This window comes from Egretta garzetta, unplaced genomic scaffold (genome assembly GCF_000687185.1).
Source record: "Egretta garzetta isolate BGI_Z169 unplaced genomic scaffold, ASM68718v1 scaffold70, whole genome shotgun sequence".
In the NCBI taxonomy this organism is placed as follows: Eukaryota; Metazoa; Chordata; class Aves; order Pelecaniformes; family Ardeidae; genus Egretta; species Egretta garzetta.
Genome location: NW_009258539.1, coordinates 4,311,878 through 4,334,343, shown reverse-complemented (window position 1 = coordinate 4,334,343; position 22,466 = coordinate 4,311,878). Strand labels below are relative to the sequence as shown.

Genomic DNA, 22,466 nt, shown 5'->3' with positions numbered 1-22,466 from the left:
ACTCGGTATACTATAAAATGAAGTTACTGATACATGCTGAAACACAGAAAGAATATTTGTGTTGCTATATACATCTCTAAATTCTGTATATAATATCATTAATATTACACTATTTCCATGGACTTTGTATATATCCAGAGGTTACTGATTAATCAGTTTCGGTTTGTAATTCAAATGTAGAGATGTCTTTCTAAAGAAAAATAGGACACAGTGCCCTCTAAAGGCCTTCTGTTTCATGCAATGATATCAAACTATCTCCATACATTTTCTCTATATTTTAAAGCTATTTTAGCTATGCTAAATAGCTTACTCACAAGAATCCTTAGATGTAATAAATAATAAAAATAAAATAAGAAAAGCAGATATTTGCATCAAAAGAAAGGTATTTTACAACCTTTTAGTCTAACAGCCAAAAATTCCTGTGCAGCAGTGCTATTGTGAGGAAAGACCTGACCTTGTAAGTAATAGCCCCTACTGCACACAATGCCCTTAGGAGAGCAGCAAGAACCTTATTACCGCCACTTTCTTTTAGAGTCCAGCTCCCTGTTCTGATGTATTACCACAGAAAGTTTTGATGCAAGGATGGTACAGACCCTACCTCACAGCCACTCTCAACTAACAAACTACCTGAGCTTTAATATAGTAGGTTTTGTGCATATATGTATATGTGCCTGTGTGAGAGAGAGAGAGAATAAGGGCAAGTGAATGCATAAGCAAGCACATGCATGGAATATTTATCATAAATGCAACCACTACACCATGATATTCAAATGACATTTTGGTTTCTTGTCAATTCATCTCAAACCTATTTACATTGAAGCCACTGCTGAAGATTCAAAATTATCAATCATGCTTTTAAAGCACATTTGGTGAAAGATGAGGGGCAAAATTTGATGTTCTGAACAGGTAAAACTCATTCCTAGACCAAAGAGAGGTTTAAGGTCTGATACTGCCTAGAGAATTAGGACTATTCACAGGTATGTCGATCCATATGTGTATAAGCCAAAACCAAAAGGAATAAAGAAAAAAAACACCTACATCTTCCCATTCTTCTCAGGGGGAAGAATTCCTAGGTTGACAGCATCTCAATATATGATACCTAAATATATATAGAAAAACTACACTAGTCATTGCATGAAATTATTAGAAATAAGAATAATTTTCCAGTCCATTTGAGAGCACAACATTTCAGCACATGTTTAAATTAAGCTATTCCACATGCTTCAAAATGTGCTGAAGGACTGTTTTAAATATGAGGGTCTTCTGGAAGCAGTACATATGAAATCATACAAGCAAGTTTACACTTAAAGATGTGTTTTACACTCTGACCATACAGTTCAGTCCTGAGACTTACTATTAGTTATAACTATTACCATTTTTTTCTTAAAAAGGCAGACGTTGACTCAATGCAATCAATTAGGGCTGATAATGGCTAACTGATTCTTTTAGTTCTATATCTCTGGGCCTTTGTGTATCTCTAAAACTGTTAACTATCATGCTATACAGAAGTAAATGTGAGAAATTACATCTAGGGCAACAAAGCTGAACACAGCACTGCAGATTTTTGAGACCCATTAATCTGCAATATGGCTCACTTCAGATCACTAATGGAACATTTTTATCCCTTCGTTAGTTAAGAGAGGTTTCCTGTAACAATGGCACCTGTCTGCTGTTACATTAAACATAATGTAGGAATAAATGCTACAGTCCTTTCTAAAATAATGGAGAAACCAAATACATTGTCTAATCTGAAATGATAGCTATCTACACCTTAATGAAGCAGACTCTTCAGTTTTCTTGACACTCAAAAGATTGATGTCTCTTAATACCTTTATTTTCTAGCAAGAGAGGGAACTGTTTTAATTCAAGTTCCCAGCTGAGTACTATCTCTGCCAAAAGTAACATTACTCTTACTGCTATATCATACTGTATTCAGTGGGGATGAAGGTTTAAACCACATATTGAATGTCAGTATTACCATGGGTTTATTTTCCTAGCTCTTAATAATTAATGGTTCTAATAACTTATATTCTGACAAAATAAAGAATTTTCAGTCTGTCCTAGTTCATAGTTGAATTATATAAATTGTAGAAGGAAACAGACAACTACATCTGTCATTTACAATGTCCATTCAGCCAGTTACAGCATCAAATTTACTCTAACCCTATAGTTTTTAGAAGTTCTGTGGATAGTTTTAATGAAGGCAAGAGGAATAAAACAGAATAATGAAGGATAGTTGTTAATTGACTTGTGTCTTCTTTAGGACAATGCCACAACTCCTCTTCAGAGCTCAAAGGTCCTTGTAGAGGATTGTACTTCAGAAGCAGGCAAGATACTCCACAGATAACGCAGACCCAGAATAAAAAGCCTTTAGGGTTTGACACAAAATTTTCTTTTTTTCCAATCACAGTCTTATTAATATTGGTTAGTAGTCTGTCTTTCCTACTGTCTGTTTAGTTGACTTTTAGGAAAATTTGAGTAAACAAAAACATTCTCCTATTGGGAAGTGTAATAGCATTTAGCTGTAGATGAATTGATAAAGAGATAGATGATGTATAGATGGAAATTTTACACAAGCAATGACAGTGCTCAGGAAGTTAATATGCATTGATTCTACAAGGTTAATTATGTGTATATATATATAAAACTTATCTTTGGCCTCATAAAGTAAAAGTCTGACAAATTTTGAGAACTATATGTTTTTTGCTGTAGGTGAAGCTGAGATTATATAAAAGAATATCGGGAAAGTATTCCTGTAGTCCTCCTAATTACATGCTGATATTCACTAAGTGGTCAAACTGAGTACTGTATATATATTAGATTTTTTTTTTTATTGTAAAATAAAGATGTATTCCAAGGCAATGCATTCCTTTTTACAGAGCTCAAAGGATGATGATTCACTTTTGCTCAACATGAAGATATTTGATAATCCCTATGTAAGGGAGGATGACAAATGGCTAAATTCTGAACAAAGGTTTGCTGATATCCAAGATATATAACAATGGGGCAGTTATTCCACATACTCATAACTAAACAATATTCTATGTGGCTTATATATTAAGATAAGGTAAGTCAGGGTTGTACATGATGTTAAAACCAGGGAACGGTTATGACAATAACTGAACACATGTAGTTAAACTCAAGAGTGCCAAAGAAGCAAATCAGTGGCACACAAATGTTTAATGAGGAAAGCTGCAGCAGCAAGAATTTTTGGTCAACAGATTTTTGAACAGTAACAAATGGAAATTATTTACTTGGAGATTTGTATGGTCAGAGGCAGAAGGAAATGAAAAGGTAGAACTGTCTCTTTTATGAAGTAGCTCTTTAAGTAAAATGTGAAAAAAATCACAAAAAATATTAAGTATTTTTCTGACATGAAGTTTTTTGAAACAAGTGACTGTGAGGCATTAAAATGAAAAAAAAAAAATCCCCCTCTGACCCTTAAAAAACAATGAACTAGTAGAAAAAAAAATTAAGAAAATATAATTTTCAATTGTAATAAAGGAATTTTATATTTTTCTAGAAGGTTATTTTTTCACAGAGCAACTGAATAGCCATCCTGATGCCTGCCTTTGCCCCTATTCTTTCAGTACCACTGTTTAGAAAGTGTGAGGGCATTGAAAGGAACCAATAAAAAAACCCCATTTACTTACTATACCAAGACTGTTCTTCACTTTGCCAGTTAAAAAGAGGGTATAGTTTTGTATTAAAAACACAGTGCTTACCTTTGCACCCAATTCATTATATTGCAACTTCAAAGCTGTAAGCCTTTCATCCAGTTCTTTTGGGTTCTCTGTCTGCTGCTTTTGAACAATCTGCCTCCCAGTTTTTATCACTGTTTCCACTTCAGACTTCACCTCACTCAGGCTTTTATATAATTTCTAATCAAATAGAAATATGAAAGAGAAATAGCACCATTAAAACAAGTAAACCAGAAAAGACTATTGAAGATATTATAAAGGTGCACTAGAAGTCTTTGCATTATTTGCTGTATAAAACCACCATCGTGCATGACTCTGAGCACCTTCCACTCCATTTGAAAGCTAAAGGAGTTGAGAGGTATCGTGGTATGTGACCTAAGAAGAGAGAAAACTCACCCTGACTGTGTGAGTGTATTAAAAAAAAGTTTATCAGAAAAATTGATCAGTTTCTAAATCAGAATTCAAATTAACAGATTTGGAACCCCCTGTCTTTACTAATATTGGCTTCAAAGAATTGTCACCAAAGCCAAAGGTAGAAATGTTATAGATAAGAAAGTACACACCACCACTAGTTGTTTTAGTATAGGACAAAAGTTGTTTTCAAACTGATTTAGATATTGCAGTATTTAAAACAACAAGAGGTATCTTCTGTCAATTTATACAGCTTGTTGGATATATTTGAACTACAAATAGCCACTAAATTAATTTAAAAATCTGACAGTTTTTCATCCTACTAAATCAAGAGACTGGTAGGAGAGAGGATTTCCCTTACATTTACTAAGTGTAATACTGTTCAAACAATTAAATAATTAAAAAAACTAAATGAAAAAGTAACATAATGAGGTTAAACCAATATGTATAATATAATTCACTGCATTTTTCTGTACTATTTCAATGACTAAGCAAAAAATAAGGGATAAATATCTGTTCAGTAAGCAACGGCATGCAAGAAATCTGTAAACACAATACATTTCCCTAATATTTCAAATAAGTGATACTGAGAAAAATTAAAGCATTCTTTCTTTCCATATGCAAAAAGTTGGTATCATCATCAGCTACATAAATGCCCAGTTAACATTTACATAAATAGAGCAGAAGTTGAAGCTTTTTTTTTTTTTTTAATCTAAGAATCAATTCTGCAATGGCATGGAAATTCCACTGAACTCTAGAGTGGAAAAACCCTCCACAGAGATACACAGTGTCCATTACCACACAGGTATGTGCTGTTGAGAAGCTTAACTGTTTATGTGCCTATATTAATTCTGTGTTCCAGCATTTTGCCATCACGTATTGGAAAATAAACTTACTGTCCTGTATACCTAGACAGAACTGCAAAATAAATTAGTAGGTTTTTGAGCTTTTGTTTTAGCAGCAGTATCTCCCACAATGAAAAATCTGTGTCTATTATATCTGGACATCAAAGACATGACTTTGAAGCAGATCCAACAACAAAAAAACCCACTAGTGCATTTTGTCCATAACCTAAACTTAATTACTAAGCCAATTCTTAACACAGTTATCATTTTATTTACTTAAAGGTAGCATGTATATAGTCCAACTACTTTCCAGCTGCTTAATGTGATAAATACATTCTTCATCACTGAAAACCTGCCAACAAATTAGGAAGCTGTTGTATGATGCACATTGGGTAACATGTGATGGGATACTGTGACTAGATTTTTTTAACAGAAACATCACGGGATCCTTTGTAGATAAAGATGCTCTAAGAACACTGTATTCCATAGAATATGACAGGGCTGCAAAAACTAGTCGCCAAGTGAAGATACTTTAATTCAGTACACAGCTTCTAATTACAGGGCTTCTTATAATTCTGATAAGAATATGAATTTAAGGGTGATTACATTTAAGAAAAACCCAAGATGTAAAGAAATAACATCATCTTGTTCCACACTTATTTTTAAAATTAAATTATTATATTTCGATCTGAAAGAGATTGAGGGAAAAAAAAAATATCTGCAGGCATGTCATCGCTCCAGAAAAAAACCAAACAGCTAAAGACAAGGATCCAATTGTCCTGATTTTTGCTATTAAAGTCTTCATTTTATCATCAAGCACACAGTGTTCATTTTTATCTTTACCTCACTTCAACAGTAAAGGGGTACAGGATTACAGGGATATTAAAGGGATACATACATATTTTCCTCTATTCTTTAGGACATATTCAGGTAATCTTTTGCTCTTGAACTGTAAGAAAGTCACAGCATGCCATCTCACAGAAGCTGTAACCTATGGTTTTGCTCTATGTTTTGTGTTTCCTGGCTAGAATAGACTTGTGGACTGCAACATATCTGTTGGTTACATCTTGGAGTTCCATGATCATAGCATATTGTGGAAAGTTGAGCAAATCCAAGGAGATAAACTAATATGCAAGATAGGAAGGGGGAATTAGAAAGGGATCCTGACTGGCCTTCTCACATAGTGAAAGTGCATGACCATTGTTTGAAAGTTCACTGAAATAAGAACATTTTGATTCTTTTTCCCCCAATTTAATGAATACCTGATACTTTGTTTCTCATCCTGAATTCAGGACATCATTCTGTAATTTTTAGCTTTCTCCACATAAATAGATAACTTCAAAATTTTTCATTTAATTAGCATCCCATGCTTCTGAGAGGTCTTTGCCATGGCAGAAGAAGAGAACAATATATAGAGAGAAAAAAGTCACTGTAAGACTGCTAGAACTATTTCACTGTGTTGTTATATCCTGGGAAACTTTGACATTTTAAATGTACAATGTCCTTCTAACCTCATTTGCAAATGAGAGAAGTATGACAAAGACGATCAAATACTTCTATCTTCCTCTCCTTAAAAAAAAAATAATTAACTAACTAAAAAGATTCCTATAACTTTCATTGTGTAACTTTGCTCTTAAATGTTTCTCAGAATATTTTCTAATATCTCTTGAAGATATACTGACATCGTCATTGAAAATACTTTAAATTTGAAAGGTAGAACAGGCAGGAAACAAATAGAAAGAAAGCATCTTTAAATATTCACCATGCAATGATCCAACTGTGACTGTACTACTTCCTGCTCAACACTCTTCATCTCCAACTTGGGCACCTGCAATTTCACTTCATCTAAAATTCTTTTACATTCTTGTAGGCGCTGTTCAAAGTTGGCTGGCTTCTGAAACAAACGAAACTTCATGGAGACATCCTGCAGCTTTTTCTGAAAAGTAAGATTGAATGAGTATTAAATGTGAAATCAAATCAACACTGAAGCCAAGTCTCAGACCCATTTCAGAATACTTAAGAGTGCATTATCAACTGCAGCTTCTTCTTTAAAGAATTTGAAACTTTTGGGGGAAACACCAGCAGCAGAGAATCTTGGTCTTCACAGGAGGAAAAGAATTCCTGTATCATCTAGACACTGGATGCAGCAGAGCCAGTGAGACCATATACTCAACTGAAAAAAGGGAGTGATTTTATATTTTCCAATATGTAAAATGATGGAGGGGTGAGGAGTGAACAGTAGTTTAATGGCTTTTTGTCCCTCAAAGAAACCCAAATAAAGTGGCTGGGCAATAAGTAGGTCTAGCACAAAACCTGAGATTTAGAGTATAAAATTGATTTCTATTTCAATTTAAAAAAGCATAACCTAGAGTAAAAAGAAAGTAATTTGAATGCAGAAAAATCTATGACAAGCATGGCTTCTAATTTCACAATTTTCACAATTTGTTATCTTTGTCCATTAATTATATAGCTTGCTTACATGATCCCTACTTCAGGGGGAGGGGAAAAATAAGTGAACAATTGAAGAAAAATATGAAATAAAGGGTAGGAATAAATGGTCTTATTTTCATTCAGTGTGTTTGCATACACTATACTTAATTAGTTTTTATCTTCTTGTGACACTTTAACTTGACGAAGATCAAGTCCTGTGGGAAGCTTGTAATGCCACATCGGTAGCTGTTAAAATTTGCGTTGGTCAATACATTAAAAATGATCTAGAAAAAAGAGGGAATGACTGTATTAATGGTAGAGAAAATCAAAGCCATCTATGAAGAGTCACTGAAGGATTGCACAGTACTGAGGATCTGTAGGAAAACACCAAGCAAATTATATTAATTCATCCAAAAATTACATAATGGACATTACAAAAGAAACACTAAGCTTGATATACAAGCGGGATCTAAATTATCTATTAGCACTCTCACTGGAGTTATAACAGATAACTACAACAGTTTTACTACATGCTTGTATTTAACTCCAACGATTTTAAGAAAATATCAGCTCAATACTTAAAAGCAGCCAAACAAGCAGAGTGGGTATTTGGAATGATTAGGAACATAAAGAATAAAAAAGAAAATACCTGCCAGAGTACAAAAGTCATTGTATAAATCTATATTGTGCCTGAATAATGTGTGCTGTTTTGATCACCTCATCTCGAAAAACAAATAGAAAATGTGTAAAGAACAACAGGACAATCAAAGCTATACATCTAAAGGTCTCAGTATGATTTAACATACTAGTCAGTCTGGAAAAATAGACAATGTTAAAATTTGCGTTGGTCAATACATTAAAAATTATCTGAAGGAGATTAAAATTAGTGGCACGCCAAAAGTTGCCTAGCAAATGATTGTTAACTGTTTCTCAGAATTTGTGAAGGTGACAGCAAGGTAAACTGTTACATATGGAAACCAAAACGAACAAAAGAAAGGACTACTTCACGTGGCATTCAGTTAATCTGTGTAACTAGCTGTTAAATGAAGTTGAGGATTCCAGCTATTTAAAAGACTTCAGAAAGCATTCAGACATGAGCTTTTGAATACCTCTGCCCCCAAAGTTGCTCAGCTGCAATTCACTGGGGAAGCATCATATAATCTTCACCTTACTGGACCTCATCACTCATCTTCTGGCTACTATTGTGGATATGGTTTTGGGCTAAACAGATCTTTGGTGAGAAGTAACATGAGCATTTTTAAATGCTAAAATGTGTAGTCAGCTGAATTTACTTCACGTCAACAGCTGCATTGACGGCAATACTCAAACTTCATGGTCAGTAGGCAAACCTGGCTGGCCTAGATAAAGAGCATAGCAACAACTGATGGGAGAAAAAGAAAGCCCACAACTAAGTCAGTGTAATTCCTTTTTGACTTGAAACTAATGTCTTCTTTAGAAGCAAAGTATCCTGTAGCAGAACTACAGGTAATTAAATATTTTTAGACATTTAACATTCTTATTACATTAAATAATGTTAAAATATCACTAGGAATAAGTAATGCAGTAAGGGAAGGGAGTCAACTATCTTTTTACTCTGACAAGTGTGTTTACCTTAAAAGACACATGAAAATAATAAAGAAACAAGAATATAATTTGTCTGCTGTGTAATTTCTTCCTGCAAAGAATTTACTGTTGAATTTCCCAAAATAGCCCTTCCTCAGAGAAGACTTCACTTTCATGTAACAATTCTTAGCCTAGTAGGACTATCTAGGTCTTAAATTGCTCTGGCAGAAATAGATTTTTATTTTGCTAATTGTCCTTTTCCCCTTAAATTTAAAAATCAGAACTTAACTCTCAAGCTACAGTAGCCCAAAAGGCAGGATAAATTTTGTCATTTAACCAATGTTTGGTTAATTTTTTCACAGTCTCATTGAAATTACTTATTTTCATAATTATTTACTTTCTATCTAGATAATGGGACAAAAATTAGTATAAATATATGTCTAATTAGAAACATTACTTAGCACAAGAAAAGGATATGCATGCAGCATTTATTTATAAGTGAGAATGCTCTTCAGAAAAAAAGAAAGTAAAGACAAATCTTGTGAATCTTTACCACCAGAAGTACTGCACAATGATGGAAAATAATTCAAAGAGTTCACTGGCCTAAAATAAAATATAGTCATGAATATTTGGAATCAAGGGTTCAGCTTTTACCCTTTTTAGTAGTTGGCATTTACATTATGCATGTAAATTAGCTGGTTTTTGTTCATATTTTATCTGATGTAGGCAAAAAAGATTCTCAAAATGACCCCACCAATTTGTCAAAATGCAAATTGATGCATATGGTCATCTAGAGAAGCCTTTTGAAAAAAAAAAATCTGTACAATGATGTTTTAAGAAAAAAAAAAAGTCATCTAGGAAGGGTAGTGCTCCCTTGCATGCTGTTGAATATATAAATGTTTAGATACGAAGTTATCTGATACCTGATTTCACTGATGAAATACAGGCAACATCACAGATGCCATGGAGACCATTAGAAGGTGAATTAGTGTGAGGACAGAAAGATAAGGAAACATAAATATTCTAAAGAAAGAAAAGCTAGTCTTGTAGATAAGAGGAAACATTAAAAAAACCCAAACCTCAATTTGTTAATTTCAAATTAATTAACTGTTAAAAAGCCATTAATGTTATCCATAATAAATATAAAACTGAAGCTAAGATACCTAGAAATATTTGACAGAGATGAAGTAAAAGATGGACTTTTTTGTTATTAATACCATAATGAAATTCTTTGTCTTTCCTATTGAATTTTGACAATTTGTTTTGCAGCCTGGGAAACTTTGGCAGTAATGCCAAAAACAAAAGCAGCAAAACAGTCAAGGGCCCATCACAGATTAATGGGTAGAAATGTGTATTGTTCCTAAGTGTTAATTAATTTTTCTTCAGTTTCAAACAGGTCTGTCTATGTCTATTAAGCTAGATGAAATAATGCATTAGCTAACATTTTAAATTGATGACTGCAATGCAGTGCTCAGCATAGATTTGTCTTTCAAATGCAGTTCTACCAAATATTTCCAAACATTTTAAAATACTTTTAACTCTAAATATTTTGAAAAGGTATACTAAAGAGCCTCACTGTGGTTTTATTTCTTGCAACCACAGCGCATTCAAAACATCCCTTATATAGTGTCCTCACCAGTTGGTTACGTCAGCTCTGCGTACCCTAGAGCTGCTGCCAACTAGTTAGGAAGGCTATAGTAGAAAAATGAGCTGTAAGAAGGTATGGATGGTATGCTTTATCCACTCTAATTCCCTCGCCAGAAAGGAGCAGCGAAACCAGGAGAGATACCTTAAGAACATTTCATACTATAGTAATAGTATTACTCATGCAGTTTGCTTGCATGAGTGAAGGAAAGATGGAGGAAATAAAGATTTGCATACCTGTGCCACATCAATTTGGGAAAGCACTCTTTTGGCAGCATCTTTACCCCGGTTTCGTTTCTTCATTTCTTCCAAACTAATCTCATGGCTTGTTAATTCAGATTGTATTTTCTATTGTAAAACAAAGACAGTAGTCAGCAGGATTTGAAGAAAATGTTTATGTTGTTAATATTAATTTGGAACAGTTGATTTTGAAAGATATTAAACAGAAGTACTACATAATATACAGGATCATTAGAAGAAATTATTCAAAGAATTACTTGTTCACCACCCTGTAAATTATTTAGTTTAGTTTCTCTTGATCATAATACAAACTTTTCCTATTCAAACTTATATAACTCTGACATTGTGACAGTAATGACGTAGTCTCACTAAAGAAATCGTGATTAAATTATAGGCGAAAAAAATAAAGATTTATTTTATGTAAAGGAAAGAAACTATTATCATTGGGAAGAAAATTAAAAATTCATCATAGAAAAGAAAAATACAATAGAAAAGTTATTTGCTTTGCTATTCTTATTTCTTATTATTTCCACAGCATCTTCAGGCAAGTTGACAAAAAAACAATCAAAGTATCCTGTACCTATAACAACATCTTCATCTCACAGATCTGTGGTATGTCTAAAACAGCATAGAATTTGTGGCATATTACTGACCAGGATCTATGTTCAGTATCTGTAGATATGGTAAATGCATAATGACATGTAGTTCATTAATACATTAATTTAATCCGTTTTCTAAAACACATTTCTGTTTATGACTTTCTGCAAAACCAGTGTGCAATCAAATAATCACAAGAAAAATATCAGCTTTGCTGGTTCACCATAAATCAACTTTACACAAAACAATTAACTTAAGCAGTGTTGGCTAGTGCAATGTAATGGAAAAGAATTCCCATAGTGTATATTGATACAACATAATTTAGAGCTATTCCCATACTTTTATCTTTAAATTGTTAGAAAATGAGAAACTGTTATTAGAAATTGCTACGAAATAAAGACAAGGTATGTCCCCACCAGGAAAGGTATTTAAGGCCATTGTTGCTGCATGAAAAGTGATATTAGATTTAATCCTTTATTTCTATGGTATAAAAGAATTTCTCAGATACACTAAAGACTAGCTATAAATTTAAATATATGCACATGCATTTATCTTACACTACTACTACACTTGTAAAATGTGAAAACTATGTAGTTCAAAAAAGACTATAAAGAATTATGAAAATGAAGAAAAGCGATTTTTAAATTACAATTTGTTCCTTTACATTTTTATTATAAGTAAAAATTAATATATAGGTATTTTTTAATAATATCTTCATACATTATTAAGTACAAAGGTGTGTACACTGTCTGTCTTTTTTTACATCTACTTTATAGGAGTGTTACATGGTTGTAATGACTTGTATAACAATGTCTTGTATATAGCAATATTACAATGAAAGCAGTTATTCACATGTTATACTAGAAATGTATTAAAGTCAATTTTAAGAGAAAAAGACTTACAAAAATACAGAAAATTATTGAGTCATTACTAAATTTAATTGAGAAAATATATTTACAAGTCTAAACTATCCTATATTATTTAGAGAAATATTTTTGTGAAGCAAAGTATTTTTAAAAGTAAAATATTTGACAGAAAACTTTCTATTTACATGAAATTTTTCATTTAAAATTATCATAATTGTACATTTTCTATTTTTCATAGTGAGTATTTTGAGTTCTCCTTGTCAAGGCTATGTACTGAATGGCCAGTATTATTTGAAGCAAATAATAGAATTTTTCAAGATATGATATTTTAGTCTGGAGAAAACAAAAGACGGTCAAATAAAAGGACAATGCAATACAAGGAGAGAAGTTTTATTAAATAGTTTATTTTTGAGTATTACTTTTCTCCTTCTCTAATTTTAAAATTTCCCCCTCAAAGCATACTAAAATTGTAACAAGATTATCTTCTGTGTTTGTGCAGTCACACAGACCCAATTGTTGGTGGTGACTCAGAAATTAGCTCCTGAAGCCAAATCACGTCTTGATGCCTTGGAAGTCAGAACATCCTCTATACACGGATGAAGTACATCTGAATGTTAGAAAAATATACTGTATCACATCCAGAATTTCAACTGTTTGCTTCTGCACCTCATAAATTAACTGATTTTCGGTTGTATTTTCCAGTTTACTTTGCTGAATGTCAGAGTCACTCTGGAAATAATATAATTGAACAGTTCTTATCTGAATAGGTCAGAACAGCACAGTACAGATAAGAGTAGTGTTTAAGCAATTAGGTATTATGGGACATAATCTCCATGCAGAAGTTTAATCTTTTTAAAATTGCTCTGCAGGAGAAGTTTCCTCTAATATGTTTGTTCTCTCTAATTCCATATTTTGATGTCAGAATAGGAGATAAAGAGCTTTACAGCAAAAATTGCCTTTGTTTCATTTCTAGAACATTACAATATAATGTAGTGTATGTTACTAATAAATATCACTGTGCTTAAATGATTCTGTTCTACAGGTTAAGTATTCTCATTTTCCATCACTGGCATTTTTTTCACGAAGTTTATTAATTTGCAATATATATATAAACTAAAATGTAAGTGTATGTGTGTGTGTGTGTATATATACATATATACATATATAAACTAATTATACTTACAAGACCAAAGGCACTGATTATGCCTGTTCTCATGAGGACCACTGCTAGAGCAAAAGGATTTCAGCTCCAAGGGCATGCAATACATTACTTTTCTCAATTACTAGTCTTTAAAAAGATGAACAGTGAAATGCAGAGAGTCTTGCTGTATTGACAGCAAAAAGCAAAAAATTGGCAACATAGCTAACTCTTGGAAAAACCTTTCCTATCTTGAATCACAGAAAGAAAAGCCAAAAGAACCAACATGACTATTTGTCTCATTTGAAAACCATTACAAATCTAGCTGCAATCTTATGCTTCAAGAGCGGCATTTAGAAAAAAAGTTAACAGGGCACAGAAACAAACTCTTTAACATTATTTGCAACAGAAAATTGAACTTGAAGGCTTGATTATATGTCACTTCCCATCAATACTTACTACCACAATTAGAAAAACAGTCATATTTATAAAAAAAAAAAGAAATGCCAATCAGAAATAATTAGAAAAATCATAACAATACAAAGTAATTTGGAAAAAAAATCAACAAGCCAAACCCCCAACTTTCTGTGTTTAATTAAAAGAAAGTGATTTCTTTATAACCAAAGGATAAAAATACAAACCCATAATATACATAGAATTAATATTGTGGAATAATGGCTGAAAAGACAACATTAGACGGGTTGTGCATCTAATGGGTAACCATAGATTTTCATATGAGTAATGCTTAAAAGACAGCTGACAGTTCCTGCCGATGTAGTACGAGCACATTGAAAAAAGTTTGAAAGACAGTCTGGAAAACACACTGGTGAAACTGCTTTCTTATGGCAGGTCTGGGATAACATTTTCCAACCCAGAACTGGGGGAAACCTCTCGTCTCTCTTGTCTGCTCCTTAACAAGGAAGAAGACTGTTGGTTCTGGTATTTCAGGAACGAAGCAAGGTCACAGGACATGTGTATTATAGTGCACATTATCCTCCAGGCCATCTTAGTTTCACATTGCTGGACATCACTGTGTTGTGTTTTATATTAGTTGCCAGAAATTCATAACCAAGGGAGGAATTACTTTGCAGTCAATATTGACTATACCACCAAGATCAGCAAATTGGTAAGTTCTGAAAAGCTGGATAAATCCAGAAAAAGAAATATACAAGTGATACGTATATTAACACATTCCAAGATGGGACAGGGAACCCTGATGTCACTTGAACTTAGAATAAGCAACGAATAGGTGAAATATTTCTTATGGGCATGCACTATAATTAGAGTGGCTAATTTACTAGTCTCAATTTGATTTATAAGCTTCCACAAAAAATACACTAAACGTAATGAATTATAGTTCATTAAAAATGTTACAGAGAGGGGATTAGATTAAAATAAAGTTGCCAGAATTTACCGCACTTCTTCCTTTTTTTTTCTTCAGGTTTCTCTTTCTCTTTAAAGTCAATTGCAGAAAAATATTCATTAAATTCCTGTTTACTAACAAAAAACCTGATTTATAAAACCTGTCCCTGTACAAAAAGTTTCTTTTCATTCTGCGACAAAAAATTGTCCAAATTCTCAAGAAGCAGCATGTCCTATATTCTTAATATTCTTAATATATAAGCTTAATGAAAGACATTGAAAAGCTTTCTATTCTAAAGCAAAGATTTATGGAGACACAGGGTGATGCATTAGAGACAGGTAGGTCCTTAAAGAGGACACTTAAAATATTTAGAGAACATTCTGGTAAATAAATCTCTGTAAATGGAAAGATCATGATTCTAGCAGACATAAACTTATCTGAAACAATTTCAGAACTGTTAGTTGGTACTTTTGAAAACTCTGAAAGGATAAACAAAGTACCGGACTAGAAAAATGAAGTTGAAGCGCCCATCTTTAAAAGCAGAAAAAGAATATGTGCCAATGATGTCACACCTTCGCAAAAAAAAGAAGAAAAACTTGTAATACATATCAATTATGATGTTGTAGCATACAGGTAAGTCTCAACAAGAACAGCATACTTAGTTTTGGACACTACTCTTCAAGAAAGATTAACTGAAGAGTCCAAATGAGAAGAGCAAATCATCAGAAGATAGAAACATGATTGGCAAGGCAAGACTGAGTAAGTTGGACATGACAAATGCGGTTTGTGTAGCTAAAACACAGTTCATGCAGTATTCAGATGCTATGAGATGCGTACAGTGTGAGAACCTGTATAAAACAGAAATCTGCATTGATATTAAAACTTAATGCATGACAAAATGTAAGCTTACACTTCTGAATAATGCTTATGAGCTCTTGCCTCTTTGACCACTGATCATGGCTGAACAAAATAATTCTCACAATTTCCAGCAGAGGAAAAGTAAGTGTAAATATCTTTAACATTAGATATTTTACTAAGTAGACAATTGTGAATTCTTTGTCCCAAAATATTAGTCTGAAGGCAATGAAGCATAGCATTATCCTTGCCAGTTAACACATTGCACAACTGAACAACTCTGCTATTTTATCACCACATTAACTTTAGTTTTGAACATAGCACAACAATATTTTTAAAACAGATTAATAACCAACTTCACTTAGAAAATAGTTGGGTGTGTAGTGCTTATCACTACAGAACTGAAATTATTCAAGGAGTTTATTGAAAAGACAAAGTATGCTACGTTCGCTTTTCTCATAAACACAATATGGTTCATTTATTCTCCACATTGCATTTAACATAAGTCTACAGAGAGAACAACAGACAAGTGATTTGTCATGGGCAGGTGAGAAGTGAAATATGTGTATTTTTCTGTCCCATAACATAAACCCCCCTATGTAATCACTCAGACTAAATAGAAGTACAAAGTGGAGATTCTCTCTTCCACCAGAAGTTATTAACAAAGATAAAAATAATTATCTGGAAAATATTTTGTCACATAAGTGTAATATTTTCAGTACAGATTTATTTTCTTCCTGTCAGTTAAAGAGTACTTGGGAAAAAGTCAGCAACTGGCAAATTCCTGTGGTGATGACTTAATTCTCTGTATTTTCTTGGTAAATTTAGAGAAATTAAAGAGACTTCAGTTGGGATCATGAGATCAAGCATAATGTTGTTTTAGGATTTACCTCATTCCAGTTTTCTCACGGCCACACCTTGAGGAATCTGAACTGATTTATCTGCGTGGTTGCTGTTAAGACTGTTTTGTCTGGATACAGCATCTTTAGTTGTAGTCAAAATGAATTGGGTGGCAGTGGCTCTCTAGCATTAAATTCTCAGTGCCACATGGTGGAGTAAGAAGCACACAGAATTTACATTCAAAAAATGATCCAACGGAGAAGTTGAACAGCAGATACTTAACTCCCCTTTCTGCCTGTCAACTTTCTGAACAAACTAAACTGATCATTTAATTTTAAAAGAGGAGCTAAATATAGTTTTGTTTTCTCAGGTTCATTTCCAATCAGCTGAACCAAAGATTATTCGTCCTATCAAAGCTCTAAACGGATTTGAATTTTTGAAGCAAATACACAGAGCTCCCAAACCCTCAACAGCTTTCTGATTATAAATTCTCCCATATGTTCTTTTAGAAATGCAGCACATATTGCTGAACAGTTTGCTAAATCCCTCAGCATGGATAAACTGACCCCTGCCCAGAAACCGTCATCGACTGAAAGATTCCCATTCCAGCTGTGCAGACTCTATAGTAGAATATCTTATATGAATGAACTGTTTTCTGCTCTACAAAAGAGCTGTGCCAGCAGAGCCTCTGCAGGAGATGTGGCCATTCAGCATGTGCCTGTTCTGCTACCAGTTGGCATGGCCATTCACTAAAGGAATGACTTAGTATATTTACCCACATAAAATTGTTTATTCCCTTTCCCTCTAAGGATTTTAAAGAACGTTACAACTGAACTTCAGAGAACTTCAGTATTTGCATTAAATCTGTTCAGTTGTTAACCAGGTTTTTTTCATTATGTCCCACTGGCATCTTAAAATAAAAACATGAAAGGGAGAAACTCAGCAGCCTCTACAGTGGTTTCCCACAGCGTATATAGTATAATCGGGTGAACTCGATATCAGACAATAAATTCTCAAGAACAAAACCAAGTCCTGCAAAAGCACTGAGCTGAAATTTTCCCATAAAAGTGTGCTAATTAAGGTTGGTTGAGTTTTATGCTGCTTCAGTTGTTGAAGGTCTGAATTACTTCCTCTTACACAGCCTGTGATCATTGCCAATATTGTACCTGAGGACACACATAAACCAGAAGCATCCACAGGATATATGAAGCACCACTGAAAACTGCTACAATGTAAGGGTCCAAATACATCACAAAAAAAGTACACTTTCATATAAATTTTTCCTTATGTACTAGATTTATATGATTACAAGATGAGAAATTAAACTGATACATTTTTAACAAATGCTGATTTATATCTTATTTCATCAAAATTGGTTTACATTATTCACATTGCAAGGAAGGAGAAAAATAATTGAGGAGGGTCAAGTAATAGCTAACATAGCTTAGGATTCAAAGTGGAACAATAATATGTCTGAATCTGATCCTGTTCTTATACTGACATAAGTTAGAAGCAAATAAATTAGAATCAGCTTCAAAATAAGTCTGAATGAAAATACAATCCTGTTTTCTAAATATAACTTTTTTAAAATCAGACACACACACATAAAAATATTTCCATGTACCTACGAACATACATGCACTAGAAAAGCAAGTGAAAGGTAGATCTATCTACATTTAAATTCAAAAGACATACAAACCTTTATTTTTAATGGAAATAAAACATGATTTTCAGGGTTACATATATTCACCTCTGAATATAAAGATCATCTAAGCTACTACTAATTTTTTACAATGATTTAAAACTCTACAGGCATGCCAGAAAAAACACAATTGAATTATAAAGCATTTGCTTTCAAATTGCCTGTAGCCTTTTTTATTTGGTTGTTATTTTTTGTAATCTGACTTCCTAAATTCAGATGGAATTTACAGAAAAGTTGCTGTACATAATATTGTATACTGTTAATAATTTTATACCAGAGATACTTGGTTTTATTTAATTTGTATTCTTACCATTTTAATGCTGCAGTAACACAGATGTTATAGAAGAAACAATGAAAGAGTAAAAATGACAGCTAGATGTACAATTTAATTTCAAAGGCTCAATAAACCATTTCTAAAGAATGGGAAAAGCTGTTTCTGTTAAACTAACATGAGCTGTAAAAACTGAAGTGTAAGTACATTTATGAACACATCATGAAATAATTAACAATGCTGTCTATGTTCCAATAATTTAGTAACAATCCCTAGGCTACATAATCAACCTTGTAAAAGAGCCATCTAAGAGTAGTGAAGATGATGAGTTTCTTCTTTCTAGGATGGGAACTGGATTTTAAAGAGTCACATTGTTTGTCGTTTTAAAGTTACTGCAGTCTTCCATGACATTTACAGTTCTTCAAATTTTCTGGACCCATATATAATATGAAACAGATGGAAAATATGACTTTACTAGAAAACTAGCTTGAACTTCTCAAAGTAATCCTACCTAAAATTTACTTGCACTTTCATAATGATCATCTTGCAAATACCCATTATTAATATGAGGCTGAGGGACAACCAAACACTCTTCAGTTGATTGAGAAAACCAGTAAGCCCATCAGTTCAACCTGTATATAACTTACCTGTGCTTCCTGAGGGACCTGTGCAGCATCAACTCTGTCTGCAATGTAGGCTGTTAGCTGTTTGTCAATAACAGCAAGAGACTCTTGGATTAAGCGGAGGGTTTTGTCAGTCTCCTGGGCAGACTGAATGCTCTGTTCAAGACTCTTTTGTCTTCTCACAGCCTAAAAACAATGACAACGTTATCAATATTCACAGTAATAATATGTGTAATACATTTTTTCCACAGTTTTTTTTTTTTTTTTCAAAACATGCAGGCTAAGAGTCAAAAATAGCACGCCTCATTCATGTTCATCCACCTTTTTGTATGATAAGTTGCGCATCTTTTTGCCACCCATTCAATTCTTTTCAGTAAGAAACAAACAAAACTCCAGATCTAAAAAATGCAGGACCCCGAAAAACCAATGCATGCATTGAGGATTTCTATACAAAGTGGAAAGTGGCAAAGCTGCATAATAAAACCATCCTGATAGCGCAGTCTTTCATTCTGAGGCATAGCGGTCCTCCTGATCTTATTATATAGTTCAAGAGATTTTGTTTACTGAGAATAAGGTTACTGCCATCACAATCCCATTCGAGAAAATCCACTTCAGTAAGTGAGAGGGATAAAGACTCTCTTGAGAAGGAGCTCTCTCATATGAAGTATAAATAGCTGTCTGGAACAGAGGCAATGCCTATCCTGAAAAAAAAATCCAAAAGAGATGGATCTTTGTCTTGTCTTGTGTGTGGACTTGCCCAATCTCTTATCACTCTAACCACAGTCTCTTTTAGTCTAGGAAGTTAACTTTTGTTTTTACTCCACCATCAGTGCCACAGTGGATTGCCTACCATCGCCTTTTATACAATCCATTTTTTGAGAAGTATGCTTTCCTTTCAAAAGAGCACCCTTCATGGTTTAACAAAGTAGAACAATAAACTCCTTCCAAGTTGTCCTTAAAACACATGTATATTTAAACACTTGAAATAAAGAGGTTAGCTTTAACTATTATTTATAACAGTTTAATATGGCATTTACCAGGACATAAATAACCTGGTCCTTTCTTCCATCTGTCACCGTGTCCATCTGCAGACTCATATTTTACTCAGACTACAGCTTCTGCCTAGCAGACTTTCTGCTTTATGCAAAGCACATAATAACTACCAACAATCGCAAATGCAATACAATTTTTCTCTGTACAAGCCTAGCCATACCGCTGACCACAAAATAAAGTGACTTTCTTTAGCATGAATCAAAGGAGGAGGGAGAAGGCAAGCACTCTTTAAATAACATTGCTAGGTGTCCTGCCATTTTTCAAGTCAAATCACACTTCTTCTGTTCAGTGAGACAGCTATACTTTAATTTGATTTCATAGCTATTATGGAACTCTTGCCTTGAACAAAAATATATCAGCAGTTCAGTGAGAATCCTTGATATATCGTACCTCCTTCACAGAGCTTCACATTTAACAAATGAAAAAGATTATTTTTTGCAAGCATTCTTGCTAATTATTTGACTTAGTTAAAGGACAGGTATCCAGCCAGTATTTACTATATTTGTGTTTGTAAGCTGCTTTGTGCTATTTCAAAACAGCTGATCAGATAATCTTGTATCACTGCCAGTTTCAGGAACCTTCTGAGGAACTGAGCAGCTTTACATATTGGACCCATGCTGTCAGTGTTAATGGAAGCACTTGAACCTCTAAGGTATTACTACCCCACCAGATGAACCATTAAAACAGTGTAACTTCCCAGTACAGTACTAAGGCTTACTACTTCAATAACTTTTAGCTTCATCCAATTTGAGATTTTATATCACAAAGTTCTCAGCCTGTTCAAAGCAGCGGAGTTAAAAACCACAGCTTCCATTTACCTTGGCAATCCTCACTACTAATTTGTAAGCCTGGCTAAGACACAGTCACTCTCTACCTTTCCATTTGCATCACTATACAGTAGATTGAAAGACACAGTAGATCAGAAACAGGGTAAGTGTCTTTCTACAGCTGATGGGTAAGGACGTCCTGGATGCACAATAAAAAAGCTCTCTGCCTTTACTGATCTCTTTGGATAACTGGTAGGACTAACCTACATGCATAGTCCATTCATTCTGAGGACTGCAGTGTCCTGATGTTCAGAAAAACTCACCATTTAAAATAAGACACTGGGAAAGTTCCATTCTTATTAGTCATTAAAATAAGTGCCTGCACTTTCTGAAGAATTCAATATACTGGACACAAATTCAGTACTAAGCCCTTCTGAAAAACTACTTTTATAGCAATACCTGGAGCTTTGAACCTTTGTTAAACACTGACCCTTTCTAAGTACTATTTACATTGAGGCACTTGCTTAAGTATAGATAAATTTGCTGCCAGGCTCAGGAGCAGCCTGCATGCATGCAATGAAGTAGTTAGCACTGCATGGAAACTTATAAAAAGTCTTAAAATTGTATGACAAATATGTGGTGATTGAAAAATTGTCATCCCTGTACTGATATCAGCAGAAACTACATATATCAAAATCCCGGTTTAGAATACAACTGGAAAAATGAAAACATTTCCAAACTCATTGATCAAATATTAAAACAGATAAAGTTAAGACAGGATTACAAATCCTTGCCTGAGTCTGACTGAATTTTTATGGCTGGTTTTCAAACAAATATGAAGTCAGATTATATATGCATCCTTGTGATATCTTTATGTGCACGCAAAATATTTACACACTCACACAAAGACAAAACACCCCCCTTTCATTGCCCTCAGGGAGAATTTGATTACAGCCTGAGAACCTGTGTGACATTTTGTAGCTTCCAAGTGAGGTTGCCAAAACCCATAAACAGTCTAGATGAATGAATGGATAATACCAGACCAAGATGTGAATGCAGTGGTACAAGAGAGGGATTATTTTGGCAGTGGGAGTAGAACCACACAGCTGAAGGCTGGGAAATGGCACCTTCACAGTTGTGGTGATTTTCTCAGATATAAATGGGTGCTGCTTTAATTTTTTTTGTCAGTATTGCTTACTGGGAACAGACCCTGTCCTGTGTGCTTCCCTGAAGTCAAGTCTCTGCCTTGATCCTGTTCAGTTCACACAACAAATTGAATGAAAGAGTTTTCACAGTAATCTTATAAAAGGTACACTATACTCATGTAACGTAAGATATTTCACCAGCACACAACAGCTTACTAAAAAACTTAATCCTGTTCACTAAGCAGGTCCCTAGCACTATCACTGGCATTGCAGAATACTTATCAATTCAATTGTGGGCAATGCCACAATATGAAGGAGGCTTCTTCTTCTCTGTTAGTACAAAAGAGAGCGACTGATGGAGGTAAGCATTAGAGGGCTTTACAAAAAGGAGCAGAATACTACACCCTTACAT

The 22,466-nt window shown here is 33.8% G+C and overlaps 1 protein-coding gene across 1 annotated transcript in view; it reads right to left on the bottom strand.

Moving 5' to 3' along the window:
* The window catches only part of DMD (dystrophin), a 1,215,125-nt gene that overhangs the window by 703,273 nt on the left and 489,386 nt on the right, over positions 1-22,466 (bottom strand). Inside the window, 5 exon segments of the mRNA XM_035901725.1 lie at positions 3,726-3,881; positions 6,720-6,893; positions 10,832-10,942; positions 19,114-19,275; positions 20,221-20,226. Of these exon segments, the coding sequence (XP_035757618.1) occupies positions 3,726-3,881; positions 6,720-6,893; positions 10,832-10,942; positions 19,114-19,275; positions 20,221-20,226 (609 nt within the window).